We start from the raw sequence: 23,816 nt of genomic DNA, 5'->3' as shown, positions 1-23,816 counted from the left end.
TCTATTCATATTTTCACCACATGTCACCACTGTTTTATCCTTTGTCAAAGTTTGAAAACCCATCTGGCAATATTTTATTCGAATTCCGTTGAATAATGCACGTATGTACCTATATTGGCGCACTTTTACAATCACAACGAAATGGCACGGCACCATTCGTCTCATTTTTAACTATTATTATTTAGTGTGTGCGAAAGAGCGAAGACGCTTTTCGACATACTTGCTTATAACAGCTGTTGAACACGAAAAGCAATGCCAATGACAGTGATGTAGTGTGGAAATTTAAAAAAAAAATTGTTTTTAATTGAAAAAAAAATGCTACCGAACAGCAAAGTGCCCATAACATTTTTTACTCCAAATGTGCTAAGGAATAGCTGGTTAAAGTTTGTCGGGTTAGTGCCGATACACCCTGTATATAGATTATTCTATTATGCAGCTATGTAACAATAAATCAAGTTTCAGACTGAAAAAAGTTAGTTAGATATAAAAGATTAAAATTAAATAATTTCAAAAAAATTCAATAAATTGTACGTACGACCTTTATGTTTTTTTAGATACATCGAAAGCGCATCACCGGTTCAGCACGTACGCAAAAATTTTTTTTTTTGCACCCAACAGGTTGGCGATCAATTTATGCATATACATATACTAAAAAGGAGCAGCTTTTTTATACCGAAAAAAAAACAGGATTAACTATAAAACGCATTTTAACGACATCTTCAACTTCAAAATGTACTGGTCCGTGTTCTTGCTGCTATTGCCCAATTTAGAAAAGTTCCCTGATGGTAGAGTTTTGCCCCTTTGTATGTACAGGGTTTTCCAATAAGAGGTGTTATTTTGATATTCAATCGTAAAAGATCAATGGTTTCGTTGCTTGTGTGGCACGTAGCGCCATCTTGTTGAAATTAAACGTTGTCCAGATCAATACCATCCAATTCCGGCCACAAAAAATCATTAATCATCTCTCGATAACGCAATCCATTCACCGTAACTTTTTCTCCAGCCTCATTTTCGAAAAATTAAGGTACAATGACTCCACCGGACTATAAACCGCACCAAACAGTAACACGTTGAGGATAGAGAGGCTTTTCAACAATAATTCTTGGGTTTTCCGAGCCCCAGATGCGACAATTTTGCTTGTTGACGAAGCCACCGAGGTGGAAATGGGCCTCATCACTCAAGATGATTTGCATTTGATTCACTCAAGTGAATTTTAATAATTTCAATGCGTTGTTGAAGCGTGTATCGTTCCATTTTTAATAATTACGTGGTTTCTACTTGTCAAATGTCAAAAAATGACAGCTTCAAAAGTAACATCTACCGAAATAACGGGCTATTCAAAATAACACCTCTTATTGGAAAACCCTGTACAAAAGCAATACTACGAACCAGCAGAATAAAACTGCGGAAATCGTGTAAAAGTTTTTTAAAACGGAGAAATTCAATGTTTTGTAAATTTTCTTTGTCATTTTCTCAACGGGAATTTTATTAGAAAACTTCAACGGTTCCTTTTTTAAATAACAGAGGGCGCCACTTCCGTTTGCAACAAACCTAAACTGTACTGTCATCATTACAATAGTATTATTAGAAGTGTGTGGGAGTATAAAGTGTAAAGCGCAGATCATTATTCAAACGAAGATTTAAGCCATTTTAGACATTTTATGATGGGTAAATTGAGTAGATAGGCAAATGCAGTAGAGATGGGCGAAGCGGCTCAGTTGAGGGAGCCGGTTCACTGGGTCCCGTTCACCTGAAAGATCCGCTTCAGTGAACCGGCTCGATTGAACCCCCCCACCCCTCCCACCACTCCATAAATAAAATAAAAATAAAGTTCTTCGCGATAAAAGAATACATACCTGTAGTCGTCGATATTATTACAATGGTACAGATATTGAAATCGACCTGTGTTCTACACTCTACAGTGTCCTAAGATGTTTAAGATTCGCTAGTGAAATTTATTTTAATTGTTCATTGCGACCGAAATCAAATTGGATCGTTTATTATACAATGCGTTATTTTTATGTTTTGGCGAAATTAAAAGTATTTCTTATTATTTTTTTGGTAAACTAATGTTTAAGACAAGATTTTTTATGCATAGCACAAAGGGTAACAATTATTTTATGAGCAATAATTATTAGCCTGAAACACTAGTATACATTGAATTATTTCGCGGATAAGAGATAAGCCGCTATAGCTCAGTGGTCAGAGCTGTCGACCGGAAATCGAAAGGACACGGGTTCAAGTCCCGTTGGCGTCATGTATCTTTTATCAGGAGATTTTTCAATGTGGATGAGTGTTTCAGGCTAATGATTATTGCTTATAAAATACAAGTATTTAAACATGAAACCATGAGATTTCATTTTTCTTTTATAAAAGTTGCATTTAAAATATTTTGAGGGTTTTATGATTTTTCATAACAGGTTGCGTCTGACAAAGCTCCCTCCGGAAGAATGAGCTGAAAAGATAAATGCTTTAAAGGTCATTTCTCAGGACAGCGCTTCGTCAGATGGGACCTTGCTATCGTGAGGAAACATTCCGAAATTTTTGCTTCTTTGGGAATATTATATATTTCGAAGACAAAATTTTTGCCCAGAAAAATCGATCTATGTATCGTATATTTATGAAGGGGAATTTTCATTCAAAGGGGATTCCCAATATTATTGGAATACCCTTTTATTAGAATGAAAAAATGAAATCGAGAAATTTTTTGTTTTGTTAGGTTTTTGGTACAAAACGTCAAACTTCAATCGTACGGTAATCGTTGAATCACGTTTCTTATCGCTTTTTAGTTTTTTTACCCGGAAAACATAATTACGAACTTTATAAAAGCTTTAATTTAAATTTACCATGATTTCCACAAGAAAAAAGAGTGAAATTTGGAATAATTTTTCTGCGGCCACAAAAATTGTCAGATGTGTTATTTTTAAATTACAATCTATAATCTATAGCAATACTATTGAAAAAGTTTCTTTAAATTAATTAAAAAAAAAACAATTGGTGAATGGAATTAAAATAAAGAATACAATGAAAATAAACTTAAATCTATTTTAAATTAATTGTGTACTTAATAAGTGTAATAATAATATAAAAATTGTGTTGTGAAACAAAATACTTCGGTGTGAAAATAATAGTTAAACGTCGTTCATGTAAGTACTCAATGCCAACATTTACGATTATTTCGATATCAATGATTAACTGAAAATAAACCATGAACATAATATAACTCTTCCTTGTTCCTGTTATAATAAACTAAATAAGTGCCGACACAACAACTAAAATGTTATGCAAGCGTCAATACCAGTATTATTATGTCGTATATATGATCAATCCGGTCAGTACGTCAGTAGTGACCCGCGAGCCGTGAGATCCGTTGAACGATGTATGCGGATCTTCGTTCGCGAACGGGTGAGTCGGCTCTTCGGGTCTGGCGGGTCACCTGCTCACCGGCTCACCGTTCGCGAACGAGTGAAGCGGGTCACCGGGTCACCGGCTCACCGGGTCACCGGCTCACCGTTCGCGAACGAGTGAAGCGGGTCACCGGGTCACCGGCTCACCGTTCCCGAACGGGTGAGTCACTACTGATCCGCGAACGAGTGAGCGGCTGATTTGGGAACCGGATCTTACGGATCCGTGTAAAGATCCGGTTCACTGAGCCGACTCGTTCGCGAACGACTCACTTCTAAAATGCAGGGCTTGATGCCGAAGCTTCCTACACATCAAGTATTTGGGAATACACAACTTCCTACTTCCATATACGAGTAAATGTACTGCGCGAAAAAAATGTATAGATATCAGAAATTATATCATAGAAGTTGATAGTAAAATATATGTATTTATATTGGGATGGCAGAGTTTAATTTCAGAATCCACTATTGAATCATTGACCACAATTTAGAAAGGAAATGTTTCTTGAAACCGCCATTTGGGACATGATAGTCCCGCTGATGGTTGGGAGCAATTTGTACTCTGCAGCATTCAAAAATAATTTTTAAAAAACCAGTCAGTTTAAATGCTAATTTTAGTTTAAATGTACATTAAAAGGATAATTTTTAAATGAGACAAAATAGAATGACAAAGGCATGTAATGTTTGATGACTGTATAATAATATGATGTTTATAATCTAAGTGTTATTTTATCAATAAGGAAGTATGGGGTATATTATATATTATTTATTATCGGCATTGTCTCGCTAATATCCTAACGGCCAACTGCTAATGGCAATATACAAGTTGGGGCAAAAGTAATGTCATTTATCTATTTATTTATATATTTGCACATTCGCAATACATTTTACTACAAGTTATATGGTTCGAAATTAAATTATACATAGAAAATATAAATATACGTAAGTCCTTAAAATTTCTTGTTAATTTCGTAGGTGTGAGTAGTGATAAGAAAGAATACTAAATAGGAAAAAGGTGTATGTGGAGAATGGAAGAGTTTTTTTAATAATTCAACACGTACACGAAGCTCCCTAATTTTAATTGTTTTTAAAAGATTTATCACGCCAAAAACTTTCGACGATATTCACGCTGCAATACTTTTGTCTCAAATCTCAAAGTGGCAAGTCAAAGGCAAGCCAATTGTAGTGCTTTCATTTTCGTAATTTTAGCACTAAACTACAACGCGTCGCGTAAGGTTGTGTGCTACCTGTAAGTAAATTGCATTAAAAAAGTGCCAAAACGCCCTCGTGCGTGATGAAAAAATGTTTTCGTTACTCGGCAAACACTATTAAAAGCCAAGAAATAAGATTTCATTCAAGTAATGTGGCTGATGGCCTCCGGAACCACGCCCGACATTATTCTTTATTTAATTTAATCCTATTTTGATGTGAAACATTTGTATCGCGACTTGGGGGGACAAAACCGCCTCTTTAAGGGACCGCTCGGCCGCCAAAACTCTGTGCGGGGAAGGTCGATTCTTGCGTAGCGTGACGGAACTCGTCGGCTCCTTCCGTTCCGCCGCCAAGACTCGCCTATATTATCGTTTCCTCTACTACACGTAGAATAATTAGTATTGCTGATTTATAAAACATCCGTCCGATTCCAGTCCGTTTCCTGATAAACGTTTAGTCTTTTCCTAATATATCGGAACAAATGTTCATGCACCTGCCTTAATAATATATTACGCTTTTTATTTGTGCATATTTTAATAATAACAAAAGAGTTGTTTTGGAACATGATTCCTCCGACAGCTAAAGACGCACACTTTCTTCCCGTGTTCGTCTTCTGATGATATTGTCGCGTGCATCTTGTTTGAAATAATAAGTAATATTTTAAACGATTGTCCATTCATAAATGATCTTTATAATCCGCGACCCTTTTAGCTACACCATTTTACTATAATATATCTATTAACATAACCAATGTAGGACGTGTGGGATTGCACCAACCTCCCCATATCCTGGATTAAAAAACTTACGATTATTATTATTATTTAATATATCTTATATAAATTTTTTTTTAAAAAAACAAAAAATTGAAGATAACATTTAAATTAATTATTTTTAACCAGTTTTGATTAAATTCAAAAACGATAAAATCTGTCAGATCTGGAAAATACAGTAATATTTATCTGAAAGTTTTCCTTGCTATTTTTATGCTAATTTAATTAGTAACGTAGTTGCCCAAGGTCCAATGGATGTGAACCGAAACACACGGAATGAAAAATTAAAGATTAAAAATGTATAAATATTTAAGTAGAGATAAAATAAATGTATTCATAATTATATTAATACGTAATATAGGAAATGTGTTTAAAAGATAAAATACTAATTCGTTCTAAATTTTAAAATAATTATGCTAAGCTTTGTTATATATATATTGCAGAAAAGAGGAAATGTACGTGTCCATATGTATTACAGCAAAGTGTCACTATATCTGAGATTGTTACGAACTACTCTCACTAAATCTGGAATAAATGCTGTCGAGTGTAACTATATCTAGAGTAATTAATTATAGTTGATTGTCACTATATCTGAAGTGAATGTAGCTAAGTGTCAAAGTCTGGGGATGTTATAGACTACTACCACTATATCTGGAGTAAATATAATCGAGTGTCACTATATCTCGAGTAATAAATTTATGGATGAGTGTCACTACATCGTATGTCACTGGAGATAAATGTCTCAAAGTCTGAGAATGTTATTGACTATTATCACTACATCTGGAGTAAATATCGTCGAGTGGCACTACATACAGAGTAAATATAGATGAGTGTCACTATGTCTGAAGTCACCATATCTAGGGTCACTATAGTCGAATGTCACGATATCTATAGCAACTACATCTGAGTATAACTAAATCTGAAGTCACTAAAGTCGACGGTTCCTATATCAGTCATACAGCAGACTTACAATAATTAATACATATGGGCTTGCTATTAAAAGTGTCACTTTATCTGAAGTCACTGTAACTGAGTGCCATTATATTAACACTATTAGCGATACTATAAATAGCAGAATGTCAGTACAAATGTGTTCACTATTTCAGAATGTCACTATATTTGGAGTTACTCTGTAGTCTGTAGTGAAGTGTCACCAAATCTGGAGTCACTAAAGCCGAATGTTAGTATAACTAGAGTCGCTATCGATAAGAAAATTTCAATACATATGGGGTCACCATTACCAAATATCACTAAATCTGGGGTCGTTATCAACTAGTGTCATTATAACACACTGTAAATACACCTGTGTTCACTATTACAGAACGACACTATATCTGGGATAGTGTAGTCGAGTGTAACCGTAACAGGGATCATCATAACCGAGTGTCACAATATCTGAAATCAATATAACCGAGTATCGCTATATCTTGAGTCACTATATCCAGGTTAAAGATTTAGAAATAAGATCCATAACAAGTACAACAGAATTCAGGTCTAAACTAGAAACTTACCTTTTTAAGCTGTCATACCCGTAAATTAAATATACCATTCCGAAAGAAAGTCCAATTATATCCAATTTTCCAACAACGTCCTAAATCCTGTATCTAAATTTCGCTAATAAACAATTAGTTAATGTTAATTAAGTGTTAATCTTAAGTGACCTACCAGGTAAGTATGGTACTGTATATTATCTCCATAAATAGTTAGTAATAACATAAATCATTGAAGAAATGTATTATATATTTGTACAGCGCCCTTGAGGTGATTTTGCAAAAACGAGAGAAACGAAAAAACAAAAACGGCGCTATACAAATCATCCAAATATTATTCTTATTATTGTTAGAAGATTTATATTGAATTACACATATAAACACGTAATATGCTATATTTATATTTACCAAAAAAGACCTTGTCGAATTTTCTCCATAAATGTTTTTAACGACATTTTCCAACAGATTAGGAATGTACCAGCACTATTTTATTTCATATTCATAAAAATTCAAAACGCTTCTGGGAAATTTGTAAAAACACCATATTACCGAAACAACTTAATAAAATTAATAATCAATTAAAATGGAATCTACTTGTTTTGCGAACCAGAGAATTGGTATCTATCTAAAACGTGCAAAAACAAAACCAAGTAAAACTGGATTCAGTGGTGATTAATTGATTAGCAATTAATTTTAAATTTAGCAAAACAGATTAATAATTATATTTACTGCATAGTTCCATAACTGAATTGACTGTAAAATTTAAAGATTTAGGGTGGGTTTTTTCATTTACCGAGAATGCTAAATGCAATGCTAATTGTAAAAGTAAACAGTAAAAGTCATAGAAATGAGTTTTTTCATTTGACATTTACCGTTTACTTTTACCTACAATCTTACAGCTAGGCAACCGTGCTGTAAATGCTAATTGTAAAGTAAAAAATGGCTGCCATTGCCGAAGTGACAGTTCAAGAGTTTAGAGGTTATTTTTTGTTGTAGCTATTTGGCGGTATTTGCTATTATATATTACCAATATTACTTAACAAAATGTTTGCAACAAGTGACAGTTCTTCAAGTTCTGATGATGAAGTTGTAATGAATATGACGCGACGTGTTAAGCGACATAATATACGTCGGAACATGTATCTAATCATCTAATGGAAGATCATGATTTTATTTGCCGATTTCGTGTCAATAAGGAAACTGCTCGACTTTTAACTACATTAATCGCAGATATGATATGTACTCCCACCGATATGTAAGTAATGGTTAATAAAATGAAATTACAAACATTTTTACAACAATTTATTCAAATTACATCACGTAAATAGAATGATAATGACTTTCTTTCTCTCCTTAGGAATAATGCTGTCAAACCATCTGAACAGTTGTTACTGGCTTTGCGGTTTTATGCAACTGGTTCAATGCAAAGAGTACTTGGGGACATTGCAAATGTACACAAAAGTACAGTATGTAAAATAATTTTCAATGTGTCAAAGGCGATAGCGTCACTCAATAAAAACTTTATATCAATGCCCAGAAGTGACGCTGAAATGTTAGAGAATAACAGAAAGTTTCATAGATTGGCCAAATTCCCAAATGTTATAGGAGCCATCGATTGTACCCATGTACCAATAACATCTCCAGGTAAATAAGCTTTTCGTGTTTTTATTTAACTGTAATAAGTAAGATTAAGAAAGGGCCCTCAGATGGTTTGGGCATGCAGAGCGAATGAATGAAGAAAGAAGGAAAAGAAAGGAAAGGAGAACATATGACGCAAATGTGAATGGTGAAAGAAGTCTGGAATGCCCGAGGAAGACGTGGCACGATCAAGTGAATCAGATACTTAAGTCGGGCCATGTCAGGAGTCAGAAAAATAGATGAGTATGTATGAATGTAAATGAGACAAAACAGTAATATTTGGTTTTCGCATATATTTATGCAATTGGAATATACTACAATATTTTATAATTTCAGGTGGAAATACTGCGGAGTTATACAGAAACCGTAAAGGTTATTTCTCATACAATGTCCAAACAATTTGTAATGCTGATCTACTAATTTTGGATATTGTATGTAGATGGCCAGGAGCTAGCCATGACAGCACCATTTTTAATGGTAGCAACATTAAAGGCAGGTTGGAGAATGGAGATTTTGGAAGCAACGTAATTTTGGGAGATGGGGGTTATGGCGTGCAGCGCTACCTTTTAACACCTCTTAGGAATCCAATTACACCAGGGCAGGAACTATACAATAGATGCCATATTCGCACCAGAAATCCAGTAGAGCGTTCGTATGGTGTCTGGAAGAGACGTTTTCCCTGCATTGCGACCAAATTAAGATTAAATCAAAACAGAATCGAAAGTGTCATACTTGCCACCGCAGTTTTACACAATATTTGTTTAAAAAAGAACATTCCTGAGGTAGATCCGGAAATGTATGTTGAGCTCGACAGATATGATCCGAATGGATAACAATGAAGGCGGTGGCAGCGGTGCGCCGACCACCTCTGGAAGCAATGCTAGGGAAGCACTCATTCATTCCTATTTTGACCACTAAGTATTTATTCCTTGTATCCTTCATATTTATGAACATAGATAACCACTTTCTTACAGTACTCCATTAAGTGACCCTTTGCAGGTTTTCATTGACATAAATTCATTAGAAATTAGAAGGATCCAACTCAATACATAGAAGTATGAATGTGGCGGAAGCAGAGGAGGTTTATATACATATATTGTATAATATATAGTCTAGTTTCTGCTGCCGTGCAGCTCGCACGGACAGAAATTTCGATAAACTCAGTAACCACAAACCACAGTGATACCCAGTTTAACATATTGTTGTTGCAAAAATAAAGCAGGCTGGCTGCGTTTAGTCACCAGACAGCCCGCAAAAAAAAAATAACTCATTATGGACCGAAGTGTCCAATTATTAATTGACTCAATTAAAATTGAAATAGGAAAATGCTCATCTGTCAAAGAGGCAAAACAAAGGAGTAACATAGAACAAGATATACACCAGCTAGAGGAAATATGGTGCAAGGAAAAACTTCAACTACAAGAAAAAATAATTGAGCTACAAAATAAACTTATATTAAATGAAGAAAAACATTCAGAAAAAATTGAAAATTATTTAAAGGAAAAAAAGGAATCAACTAATACTACGTACAACAAGTCAACCTTCTCAATACCTATACCAGAGGCCAAATACTCATTAATAATTGCAAGTGAAAATACTAATACAACATCTGATGATATTCGAGACATGATAGTTAAAAAAATTAAAACATCGCATTTGGGGATTGCAGTAAATGGAGTACAAAAAGCATCAAATAAGAAACTAATCATCTCTTGCCCCAAAAAGGATCACGCAAAAAAACTAACAGAAGAAATAAATATAGTCTTCAAAAATACTATGATCGCGAAAGAATTAGAAAAAAAAAATCCTAAACTATTCATCAGAAACCTACCCATCGACCTATCAGAAGAAGAAATAATAGAATCATTAATAACCCAAAATGATGGAATTAAAATCATCATGGATGAAGATCCGAAAAACTCAGTAAAATTAGTAAAAATGCTTAAACCAAAAGGACAAAACAATCTTACAAACTATATAGTCGAAACAAGTGGAAAACTTAGGAAATATCTCATATCTAAAGAGAAAATTAATATTGGATACCACAGAGTGCGGGTGGAGGATGCTAATCCAATAATGCAATGCTTCCATTGCCTGAGATTTGGACATTCAGCTGTCAACTGCTTTAATAAGGACAAGAATGCTTCGTGCCTGCACTGCGCCATGGACCATCCTTGGAAAGACTGTCCCAATAAAAACAAAGAAGAGAAATGCAAAAATTGTGATTTCCAAAACAACACTTTCAAGTCAACAAACGATACAAATCATAAAGCAAATAGCAAAAATTGTATGTATTTAAAAAAAATGATGACTATTGCCCAAGGGCGTATAAATTATGAATAGGTATGTACCTACTTTAACATTCTTAATAACTAACTTTAAAATTCTTAACAAGATTAAAGACTCAATACCAAATTTTATATTTTTGTTTCAAATACGCTTTTTTTCTGACTTTTCACACTTTTCTGACTTTTCGCACAATTTAGCTATTAATATTAAAACTTTCGAACAATTGAGAAACATTTCAATGTTATTAATCTACCATCGAAGAGATAACGATTTATCAGTAATATCCAAAAAATATTTAATTAACTATTTCTGTAAAATTTTAAGACAAAAACACAACATTAAAATATTAGCCTACTCTCAAAGTGTTAATGTTTGTAAAATATTATTTATACAAAACAAAATTAATATACTACATAGTATGTATCATCTTCATAATATCATCACTAGTAATATAATGCTAAGTTGTTCAATATTGTCACCAAAACTATTTCAAGTCAACCTTGATATTATCCGTGAACATATGCTGCTAATTTATAGTTTGTCATCAAAATCAAATTCATTTTTGACAATTAGTTATAACAATATTATTTCCTTATTTCTTTTAAAATGAATAATTTCTTCACTGAGGAATTAGATAAAACGCTTAATATTTCAGAATATATTTGTCATACTTTAAAAGATTGTAATAAAATCGTGGATAAAATAACAAATTCATTCTCTGTACTCCATTTAAATATCAGATCAATGAAACAAAATTTCAATGAATTTTTACTCTCAATTAATTTACTAAATCATAAACCGGACGTTATAGTTTTAACGGAAGCATTCACCAACGTATACAATAAATTTTGCATACCAGAATATACCTACTTCGCAACATCTTGTGCTATTAATAGAAATAGTGGTATTGTTGTATTTGTTAAATCTTGCTATTCAAACATCGCAGTGGAAGAAGTACCTATGCAGCGAGTTAATTGCTTAGATATTAATCTAAATGTAAATAAAATGTGTTTTAATATTATTGCAATTTACCGAACACACGGATCAAACGAGTACACATTTATGGATGAATTGAGAAGCATTATCTTATCAAAAAAAAATAAACAGAACATAACAATAATCGGCGATTTCAACATAGATGTTTCAAACGAAAATAGTAACAGAATAAAAACTGAATTTATCAATTATATGACGGAAATGAATTTCATATTGTGTATAAATAAATATACTAGAGAAATTACGGGTCAACGTCCATCTTGTATCGACCACATATGGAGTAACACTAAAGATACCGACAAATTACACACGATAATATTAAAAAATAATATTACTGATCATCACACTTGCATCTATATACAAAAACTTAATATTAATAATTATATTGATTCAAAATGCAATACTTTTACAAAAAATTCACTAAACCATCATAAATTAAGCCTAAAAATAAGAACAGAAACATGGCGTTCCGTATTAGAATCAACATGTGCTGAAACATGCGCAAATATTTTTGATAATATACTATGCAATTATATTACAGCATCAACAGATATTAAAACCATAGAAATTAAATCAAAATTCAAAAAAATAAAACCATGGATTTCACATGGCTTAATCGTGTCTATTAGAAAAAAAGAAGAGTTATATCGCTTGACAAAGAAATTTCCCTTAGATAAAAAAATATACACAGATTATAAAAAATTTAGGAACAAATTAACCTGTTTACTAAAAACAACTAAAGAAAACTTTTACAAAAATGAAATTGATGTGGCTAAACAAAATGTAAAACATATATGGAAAACAATAAATGAAATAAATAGTAGAAAAAACAAAAAAACTCAAATTAAAAAAATTAATATCGGAAAAAATTCTATTAATGCCCTAATGGAACCGACAAAATGTGCTAATGCCTTCAATAAATATTTCGCTAACGTCGGACAAAATTTAGCTACACGGATTGATGAAAATTATAAAATAGATAATTTCGAAAAGGACTGTCACAAACAAAATAATCTGTCAGTTTTCAAACCGGTAACAACAGATGACATAAAAAATATTATAAGTGAATTAAAAGGTGCATCTGCACCAGGGTTTGATGGAGTCACAGTAGAAATGTTGAAAAATTATAATGAATTATTAATTCCAATTACACACATTATAAATATTAGTTTAAATAGTGGAATATTCCCCTCCGTTTATAAAAAATCTATTGTAACACCCGTTTTTAAATCTGGCAGCCCTGAAGAAATATCAAACTATCGACCCATATCTGTTGTCTCAAACATTGCAAAAATTTTCGAAAAGATCGTAAAAAAGCAACTTTTATACTATATTGAAAATAATAAAATAATTAGTCCTAGCCAATTTGGATTTAGAGAGAAACTAGGCACTCATGATGCCATTGCAGAACTAACTTCAACTATATACCGTGCATTAGATAAAAAAAATAAATGCCTTGGCATTTTCATTGATTTACGTAAGGCTTTTGATAGTATCTCCCATACAAAACTAATTAATAAATTAAATGATATCGGTATTATTGGTAAGGTAAGGTATTGGCTGCAAAGCTATCTAACTCAAAGAAACCAAAAAGTAAAACTTAATAACTCACTTAGCGTAGATGAAACTTTAGAATTTGGAATTCCCCAAGGGACTGTTATTGGACCAATTTTATTTATAATTTACGTTAACCATATGTTTAAATTATCACTTAATGGTAAACTTATATCCTTTGCTGACGACACTGCAATAATTATCGAAAAAAAGACATGGAACGAAATTACCAATGCAGCGAATCAGGATATGAAGGTTATAAAAAATTGGTTCGATGGCAATTTATTATCACTTAACACAGAAAAAACATATTGTATTCCTTTCACTCTACAAGAAGATGTGCCAAATAACCTAATTAACATAACAATTCATTCTAAAAACTGTGTAAATGACGGTACATGTAATACGGACTGCGCGAAACTAAATCATAAATCCAATATAAAATATCTTGGTATCTTAATAGATAAAAATGTTAAATGGAAAGACCATATTAATCTCACTGTTGAAAGAATAAGAAAACTTATCTATATTTTCTATAATATACGAAATATTTTAAATAAGAAAACTATCAAAATTGTCTATTATGCATTAATTCAGTCCTTATTGCAGTACGGGATTATTGGGTGGGGAGGGGCTTTTAAGGCTTCTTTACAGCCCATAATTACAATTCAAAGAATAATTATAAAAATCATCCTTAGAAAACCATATGACTCCCCTACTTTAGAGATATTTCAGGAATTTAATGTACCATCTATAACAGAATTGTATAAGAGAATCGCCTTATATCAAATTTATAAAGAATATTTTATTTATAAAATTCACCCCTCAGATAGCATAAGCAATAGATTCAAAACAAATGGCTTAATAGCCATTCCTATGCTTAGAACGACCACGGCTCAGCACCACTATTCGTATTTAGGTGTGAGATGGTACAATATATTATTGTCCAAAAATAAAATTAGTGTAACCGAAACTGTGAATTATGAACAATTCAAAAAGTTAATTAAGTCCCTAAAATTGGATAATGATATATTGTACCCCTAATTTTCTTACACTTACTCAATCTGTAAAAAATATATATTAATTTGATTGTCTTTAAAAAAACTACTTTTCTAAATTTTTCTTGATATATTGTACCCTTAATTTCCTCACGCTTACTTAATCTGTAAAAAGATGAATTATTTTAATTATCTTTAAAAAACAATTTTCTAATTTGTGTACCTATGTTAATATTATGTTTGTATTTATTTCAAAAGTTTTTGATTATTGTTAAATCATTAGAACTAAATGTAAAGACTCCTCCCATAAACACGAGCTCCTGGAGCTCAACTTATGGAGAAATAGAATAATAATGAACAAATTATTTATAAGTCTGCATATTGTTATCATTTATAATGTTAAATAATAAATAAAAAAAAAAAAAAAAAAATATTTTTTTTTTTGGTTGGCTGTCAGAGACGCAATGTGAAAACCATTGTACCTCGCACTTGTAACTCACGTGCAGTGTGTACTGTGCACATTATATGGAATAAGAAATAAGAAAACGAGGAATTGAAATGATGCACTCTTTTGAAAATATGATTTATGTATTATTTATTATTTAATTAACAATTAAATTCACTTAATTGTTTTTGTAATATAAGTATTTCTAAACTTTTTTTGTAGTTCAAAGTTTTCCATCTCAACAGCATGTTTTTCTTCTTTTCTTTCATTATCCCGCTTCATCATATTTATTTCCATTTGTAATTTCTCTCCCTTCAATTCTATTAAATTAGTAGTGCTGACAGAAAGATTTGTCTGTTTTGGGGAATTTTTTGTATGAAACCTTTTGCGAATGTCTGGAAAAAGATAATAAACACACTTTTTTATTTATTGGATTCATAAATTAATTTATACACAAATTTTTATTGATAAAAATGTTTCCACTTACTTCTCAAGGGAGTTTCTGCTGGGAAATTATTCTGGTTTTCAATATTTATAAGGTCAACATCTACCACTGATGACTGCTGACATGGAAGTATATCCATTCCAGGATTTTCTTCTGAAATCAAAAAATAGCTATGTACTTAAACTTCTGCTTAAAGAAATGATGACAGTTGTTGGGAGCAAGTCTTTAACGGGCGGTTGCTTTGCAGGTTGAGATTGAAGTTTGTAAATTACATGTTTATCTGCCTGGCCGCAAGGATCTCAAGCATCTATACAACATTATAAAATTAGAGAATTTCTTACCTGAACCCATGAGCTGCTGTACAATTTGTAGTTTGTCAGCGCTTAATTTAGAACTGTTTGTGTTTGATGTAGCTGAAAAGATGAATTATATTTATATAAATACCAAACCGGCTTGTTTTTTTTTTAGACATCACCTTTGTTAAAAGTTTAACTTGTTATTATATAAAAATAACTGTAAACTGCATGAAAAATATGATGAAATAATGAGACAACAGTATTCATCACCACACCCCGCGGCAAGAGATAATCCACATTACTGCATCTACACACCACATCACATGATATACATTTATTTCCTTAGGAATATGACGTGTCTATGAGAACTTACAATCTCCATCGTATGTTGAGGAAATCCCCACAATGGATTCCTTTATAATGCCCGAAATCCACTCAGAAGTTTCCGACATTGGCGGAATGGGAGGCCCACCACCTGTTTTTTGCTGTGACTGTTTTTGCTTTCCAGCTTCCTAAAATATACAAAACACACATTTTTTTCAATTATAAACAAGTGAAATTATCACGAATAGATGAGAGATAACATCAAATGAGTAGTGATTGTAATACCTTTCTAGCAACACGCTTTATATATTCCCACTTATATTTTAGCTGCTTCGTTGTCCGGAGCACATTTGTCGATGCATTGAACTCACTTGTCAAAGAGCTCCAGGCTTTTTCCCTGTCACGTGAGCCCAATGCATAAGATCTCTTGCACATAATTATGGCTCCATATTTTTGTAGCAAATCTTTTAAGATGTCGATTTCCCTCGCCGAAAAATTGTTTCCACGTTCGCTGCAAACATGTATACATTGGTTATATATTGAAAAATAACTATTAATATTAATTTAATTGAATTTTTACTTACTTTTCGACGATAAAACTCATTATTATTATTTAAATAACAATATTTACACCAGAAGATACAATCATAAACAACGCAATACGCATAGAATTCATAGAATGTTTGACATTTAATGTGTGAGTTGCCACATGAAAAAAATATATGAACAGCTCCCAAAACAAAAGTTTGGGAATTAGATTAGTTATCATGCTGTCATCCCTATTTACCTTTACTTTAGCAGTTGGCGTCGTGAAAAAACTCATTTTTCCTTAAATGTCAAATGTATTGCGAAAGTAACTGTAAACTGCACTGCTAAAAGTAAAGGTAAATGAAAAAACCCACCCTTAGAAGTAAAATTGCAATAAAATTGACCTTTCTATAAAATCTACAAAAAGTAGCTAAATTTAGTATTTCTTTTAACAAAAACATTAAAGCGATGCACTACGTCGTGTAATATTTTAAATTGAGCCGCTATCAATAACAACCCTTACGTAGATGGCGATAAAGTTTAAATTCCCGCTTAACACCATCCGCCTGTTTTGATTTATGCATGAAAAAAACATGGCCAAAAAGTGCCTTTTATTTTATTTTGTGGATGTTCAGGCATAAATATTTAATTTTTTTTCGATCATTTTATAAATAACTTAATTTGCCACATTATACAATAAAATCGTAACCGAAAATGGGTTCGTAAGTAGGAGATTTTGAACTTTAAAGCAGTTTTCATATGCCTTTACATTATTTTTTTCTGGGCTTATAAAAAGACTTATCTATAAAATACTCGATTATTTCAAAGGCCAAGATGTATTCTACTCGCAGTATTTAATTAAAGCATCTGAAACATTTCTAGGCGACCAAATTTTCAAACCAAAAACACATGATTTTGCATTACTACTTGAGTATTTCTCAAAATAAATGTACGTAACGAAAATGTAGTTACGAAATAGTGTTACGAAATAGTCATAAGACGTAACTAAATAGTAAACATAAGGCTTGTTTACACAATGGCAAATTTTATTTTACTTTTTTTATTATTTATTAAATTAATTTAGTTGTCGTCTTTTTTAAATGTAAGTAATTATCCTTTACTTTTTATTTATTGTACATACTACAAACATACATAAGCTCACGACCCAAATACTTGTATTTTGTTATACCCGTTGTAAGGAGTTTAAAAAAAACAAGGGAGTATAAATAAATGTTTTTTAATCAATTATCAGCTCCCAAATTGAAGTACCTAACACTATATTCAACAAATCTTAAGAAATTAAAAAACAGGCACTGTTTAAACTATTAAAAATTTAATAACATACAATTATTTAGTTTGAATCACTATCCATTAGCGTTTTATAAATTTCTTCCTCATCTTTATAATAATTGAAATCTTTCCTTTGGTTTCACAGTCAGTTTTTCAGTCTTTGGTTTATCACTCCGCTTTGGCGGATGAATATAGTCATTTAGTGATAGAGATTTAGAGATAAGGCCCTTACAAACCACTTTCTTTTTTGTATGAATATTTTCCAGTTTTTCGTTTTTAAGAATAGTCACTCCACATGGTTTATCTTTGATTTTGTGAGAATCTTCAATTTCATTTTCACTATTCATATTTTCAATATCAGTGTTATTTTCTATGGCATTATTATTTCCTATTATAACATCTCCGATTTATAATATAATCCAGTTTCAATGGGAATAGCATCATTATTAGTCTTAGTTTGTTTATGCAATAATATTTTCAGAATGTTCACTTGCCTTTTCATCCGATTACAGCACTGTCTTAAATTCTTATTTCGACTTTTTAATCGAGTATTTTCTTCAGTCATCTTTTGTAGTCTTTCCTTTAGGATTTTTTTATTATTTTTTCTACCATCAAATGTATTATTTTCTTGTGTCGTAGGATTAGCCTTTTTCATTCTTTTATCATTGGCTTGTCTCCACTTTGCTCGTAGCTCTTCTTTTTCTTCTTCTGAAAGAAGTTCTTTTTTCTTTTTGATATTTTCTTTAACTTTTGTCAAATGCTTAATTCGGATTTCCTCATATTTATTTGGCTTTTCCTTTTTCAGTCTTTCTCTGTAAGCTTTTTGCCTTTCGGCATTGGTTTTTGGGGGCATTCCTAAAAAAAAGTTATGCTGTAGTTATGGTTTTATCAGAGTAAATAAAAATAAATTTATATAAAAATAAGCTTTTATAAAAAACTTAAGGCACTTATAAATATTGTATAGAGCGCCTGTAGAACGGATATTGTGTATGAGTGCCTCAAGCTTATTTAAAATAAAACCAGTATTGGACGGCTCAGCTTGATCTTCAAGTACTTGTCATTATGTATAATGCCATATAATCGCGATAATAAAACATACAAGTCCGACGACACCTGCTCTGCCATTGACCATCAGGAATTTCCAGCGCATCCTTTGTATTACAACCTACCTACTTTCCAGCGCCATCAACAGATCTGCTCTATGGTATAATAAATTTTATTTTTTTCCTATTATATCTAAATACATATGTATATTTGTTCATTGTGCATAATATATTACATTATTACCAAACTTAGATAAGACTTTCATAAAAATGCTAGATACACTAACAATATACTTACTTTTCTTAATCACGTTGTAACTGTGTACACTCAGCTTTACATTGAACTTTTTCGTTACGTTACAAAATTCATAACAAACGTTACGAAATTGTAATAAGAATTTATTTTATAAAAAGTCAATGGTTTGATAAAATTTAAAAGTGTTAATATGTAAGCTTAGCAATCTTTGTACCGCACATATTACAAAAAGATGAGTAGAAAAAGATTTACCGTTTTGTGAAAAAAGGCTATAATATTTCCTGTTACGAAATAGTGGTCCCACTAAAGAAACACGTTGTTACTGATTTTAACAATTAATGTTATGGCGGAGAAGTCAGACCAATAACTAATCAGAAAGAGGCTAGTGTTGCCCATGTTAAATTATACGAATGGGTTCAAAAATTACGGTGGAAGTACTAATAAAACGTAACTAAAGAGTAGTTACTAAAAAGTAAATGATGATGTCTCACTTTGTTTTTTGTGCATAAATTATCAATTTATTATGAAACCCCATAGAAAATTACTTTGTACAGAAACTAAATTTAATTAAGACCCTAAAACTTACAAAAAATCACATATTATAACGTTATTATCGCATTTTATGAAGTATAAACAAATGAGGTGGGTAGGGTGGCAATTTTATTTTGTATGGAAGGTAAAAATCGATATTTTTTAAAAAATTAAAATATTTGCGAATTAATACGATTGTAATGTTAATTCTTCGATATTTTAAAGCCTAATATTTATTCTACAAAATGGTGCATATTTTTTTTGTATGATTAATTAAAAACATGTGTAATTTTTGAACTGTTTCTAGGCACACTTTATTTTTCCAAAATGTACACTTTTTTTGAGAAATACTCACTTATGGCATCGCCTTAAAATTTTCGTTTAAGAATCGCCAATATTGTCTTCGATAAATAAATAAATTTAGATATTCATTATTATGTAATTTAGCCTAAAATCCACAACGATATTTTGTATGAAATAGTCTAATATAACAATGATTTTAACAGCAAAATTAGCATAATATTGCAAGAACCACTATCCAATAAACCAATTATTTATTTATCCTTGGATTTCATCGGTAGCTGATTTATGGCTGTTCAAAACATCTAACTGACCAATGGCAGCCGTAGAGATAGCTACCTAAGTAACTACTATTGACACATATAACTGTACAGTTTTTCTTTGAAATAAAACATACAACGTTGCTTGAACGCTTACAATAACATGGCTTTACCTTGAAACACTACAAAACTCACAAAATTAGTGTATTGCAAGGTTTTACAGCCATTACATTGATATAAATAATAAACACGTTGGTTCATTTTTATTCAACTCTTGACAGTCAATTCATATTTTAATTTCCTAACCTTCAAACATAACTTTGATAAAAAAAATATGGAACTTTAATGCATCATTTAACATCTCCCCGACATAAATTGTTGTTTCTTGTAGTAATTAAGTTGAAGACGAGTGTTATTGTTAATTTCTTTGCATTTGGAATCAGGCCGCTTACAACAACACTCCTTATACAGGTTTTCCAATAAGAGGTGTTATTTTGAATAGCCCGCTATTTCGGTAGATGTTACTTTTGAAGCTGTCATTTTTTGACATTTGACAAGTAGAAACTACGCCATCAATAAAAATGGAACGATACAAGCTTCAATGACGCATTGAAATTATTAAAATTCACTTGAGTGAATCAAATGCAAATCATCTTGAGTGATGAGGCCCATTTCCAACTCGGTGTCTTCGTCAAAAAGCAAAATTGTCGCATCTGGGGCTCGGAAAACCCAAGAGTTATTGTTGAAAAGCCTCTCGATAGGATAAGAAAAAAAACGTGTGACTGTTTGGTGCAGTTTATGGTCCGGCGGAGTCATTGGACCTTACTTTTTCGAAAATGAGGCTGGAGCAACATTTACGGTGAATGGATTGCGCTATCGAGAGATGATTAATGATTTTTTATGGCCGAAATTGGATGGTATTGATCTGGACAACGTTTACTTTCAACAAGACGGCGCTACGTGCAACACAAGCAACGAAACCATTGATCTTTTACGATTGAATATCAAAATAACACCTCTTATTGGAAAACTCTGTATATAATATATGGCGATAAGGTTTAAATTTCCGCTTACCAACCAGCCGCCTGACATTAAATTTATGCAAGAAAAAAAATATCGCTTAAAAGTGTGTTTTATTTTATTTTGCGAAGTTCATGCACATAAATTTAGATTTTTTTCGATCATTTTCTAAAGAATAAAATTTGCCTCACTGTACAATAAAACCATACATGAAAAGGGGTTCGTAAGTACGAGATTTTGAACTCCAAAGCAGTTTTTATATGTATGATACTTTATTTTTTTCTGGGCTTATAAAAGACTTATAAAAAAAAATGCTCGACTATTTTAAAGGTCAAGACGTGTTCTACAACCAGTATTTAATTAAAGCATCTGGAATATTTCCAAGCGATCAAATTTTCAAACCAAAAACACATGATTTTGCACGGAATTGGACCATTGCTAATTCGATACTGTGTCCTTTCTTCAGGATGGCCGAAGCCTATGGGACAATGGAATCTCAAAATGAGGTAATAATATTAATATTTACAGAATTTTGACTCCGGTTTTTATTTTTCTGAAGGGGAGTCTTATTTAATTTATTTTCCTCGTCTCACGTGTGTGTTTGTGTTAATTACTAATAAATTACGCTATAAAACCTAACCTAACCTAACCTGACCTAAACAAAAATTGCAAACTTTCAAACATGAAATACAACATGTACGATACAATATATTTTAATAAATTAATTGCGTTTATCTCAATTTCTTTGATATCGAGTGTTTGTTATATTTTACATCTAAGCTAATCAGATAAGTATAATTAATTAATATTATAAACATATTTCTCTAGTTTAAACCAGTATATTATACAGACAGCAACATGATCTATCTAAAACTAATAGATTCACTTGATTATGCCATGCTGTCGTCCTTTTGTAACGTCAGAAACTGTTTATTCCGTCATCTCCACGTCAGATTTTATCATAACCTAATAAAAAGAAGCGAAAATTCAATCTCAAATTAAAGGAATTATATCTATGCGTTACCAAACGTTATTATACGAATTGCGTTACCATTATTTGAAGGCTAAACCATTTATCTAACGAGCCTTTGATCCCTCGAGTTATTTTTTTACAAATAATCATGGCATTAGTATTTGAAGTCGTAATATTATAATAACAAATATATTATTATTCAACGATTGTTTTGTATTATTTAAAGTTATGTCAACACTCACCTAGTTCTGCAGAGACGCAGTATTGCTTTGTGAACTGTATTCCTTTGGTTGGCACAAAAAACTGACACAAGAACGCAACTTTTACTTTTGATTACCTTGCGAACCACACAACACTCCTGCGCGAGCGCTGGCTCCGACTCTGACTGATTCACGAGAGGAGGAGGGAAAAGCCATGTAAAATAATATTAATTATTATCATTGTATCTCGTGTGAATGCCATGAATCATTCCCCTCCTCGCGCTGTCATTTCGCGCGAACTGTCAAACTCTCGCTTGCTCTCGCTCCTTCAGAAACCAAAAACAACTATTGCGCAATTTTTGTTCTGTCAAAATAGATTTTTTTTCATGCGGATAGTACCTACCCCATTTCCTAACATCGTAGTTTTTTATGCGTAAATATAACTGCCTCCCGCATTTGCGACCAATGTCTGCGTTTTATATGTCATGTTTCTATATTAGTATAGTAGAAACGCAATTTCAATGTTTTCGCTCTTTATATCGATTATTGAATCCAAATTTTCGTATTTTTTACGAGAATTTTAGGTGTTCAGGTTCAGAACCGTCTGCATAAATAAACCACTCACGTCTTTCTGAACTCTCTGACCTCCGACGGGAGAATGCATCATAACGAAGAAGGTATCATTGTTGCCATAATTGTTGCAATCGAAACTTCCGTCTTTTTGATGTGAAAATCGCCCAAGAGACAGTACCATAGTCTCGCAGCCAGTGAGACTATGGCATCTCCAAACCCAAGAGTTATTGTTGAAAAGCCTCTTTTTTCTCAACGCGTGACTGGTGCGGTTTATGGTCCGGCGGAGTCATTGGACCTTACTTTTTCGAAAATGAGGCTTGAGCAACAGTTACGGTGAATGGATTGCGCTATCGAGAGATGATTAATGATTTTTTATGGTCGGAATTGGATGATATTGATCTGGACAACGTTTACTTTTAACAAGACGGCGCTACGTGCCACACAAGCAACGAAACCATTGATATTTTAAAGGAAAAATATCAAAATAACACCTCTTATTGGAAAACCTCGTTCATAAATTACACCTCTTTTTAGTGATTCATTCACATAAAATAATTGTGGGTGGCTCCTTGAAAAGTACTTTATCCTGCAACGAAGACCGTTCAAAAATCAAAAAACTCTCGCGACACAATTCCCTAAAATATAACCGGAATCTTAACGACTTAAGCAAAGAAGGCGTGTAAAAAAGATTCGATGGGCGGCCCCGGTGTATTGAACGGACCTGCGGTCGAATTTGCCCTAGCAAATACTCTAGATTTTAGTGGGAATCTTAACGATGTAAGTGGAGTAGGCGAATACAAAACTTTCGACGCGCGGCCGACGCGGTGACGGACCTACGTTCAAACTCGTCCTAACAGATTTAGAAAAATGTGTCTTTCTGCGGGTTTATTTTAATTAATACATCGGAATTTAATAATTCATTGTCTTGAAAAATAAAATGTGGTGCTTACATAATTTTACGTAAAATATTTGAATGGAAAT

At 32.2% G+C, this 23,816-nt stretch overlaps 2 protein-coding genes across 2 annotated transcripts in view; both read right to left on the bottom strand.

The window, feature by feature from the left end:
* The window catches only part of Abcd1 (ATP binding cassette subfamily D), a 160,749-nt gene extending 138,094 nt beyond the window's left edge, over positions 1-22,655 (bottom strand). Inside the window, exon 1 of the mRNA XM_089649322.1 lies at positions 22,305-22,655. The gene's annotated coding sequence lies outside the window, so the exon portion shown is untranslated. The remainder of the gene's footprint in view (positions 1-22,304) is intronic.
* On the bottom strand, positions 14,941-16,745 carry LOC149409958 (myb/SANT-like DNA-binding domain-containing protein 3). The gene is made up of 6 exons (XM_089649181.1): positions 16,446-16,745; positions 16,147-16,372; positions 15,911-16,049; positions 15,583-15,654; positions 15,284-15,394; positions 14,941-15,191 (listed from the first exon to the last, which is right to left on the bottom strand). Exons 1-6 carry the CDS (start codon positions 16,463-16,465, stop codon positions 14,971-14,973), a joined length of 789 nt encoding a protein of 262 aa, XP_089505307.1. The 5' UTR covers positions 16,466-16,745; the 3' UTR covers positions 14,941-14,970.
* Positions 22,656-23,816: the final 1,161 nt, after the last annotated feature.

Source organism: Hesperophylax consimilis, chromosome 29 (genome assembly GCF_061612785.1).
Source record: "Hesperophylax consimilis isolate HC1 chromosome 29, BYU_Hcon_1.0, whole genome shotgun sequence".
Classification (NCBI taxonomy): Eukaryota; Metazoa; Arthropoda; class Insecta; order Trichoptera; family Limnephilidae; genus Hesperophylax; species Hesperophylax consimilis.
Note: the sequence above shows the minus strand (reverse complement) of the source record. Positions and strands in the feature narration are given on the sequence as shown.

Excerpts from the sequence above, each read along its gene's own strand:
- LOC149409958 (XM_089649181.1), bottom strand. The coding sequence starts at position 16,465 with ATGAGTTTTATCGTCGAAAA. Across the intron at positions 16,050-16,146 it reads TAAAGCGTGTTGCTAGAAAG|GAAGCTGGAAAGCAAAAACA; the intron begins GTATTACAATCA and ends TGTATATTTTAG. Across the intron at positions 15,395-15,582 it reads ACAGCAGCTCATGGGTTCAG|AAGAAAATCCTGGAATGGAT; the intron begins GTAAGAAATTCT and ends TTTTGATTTCAG.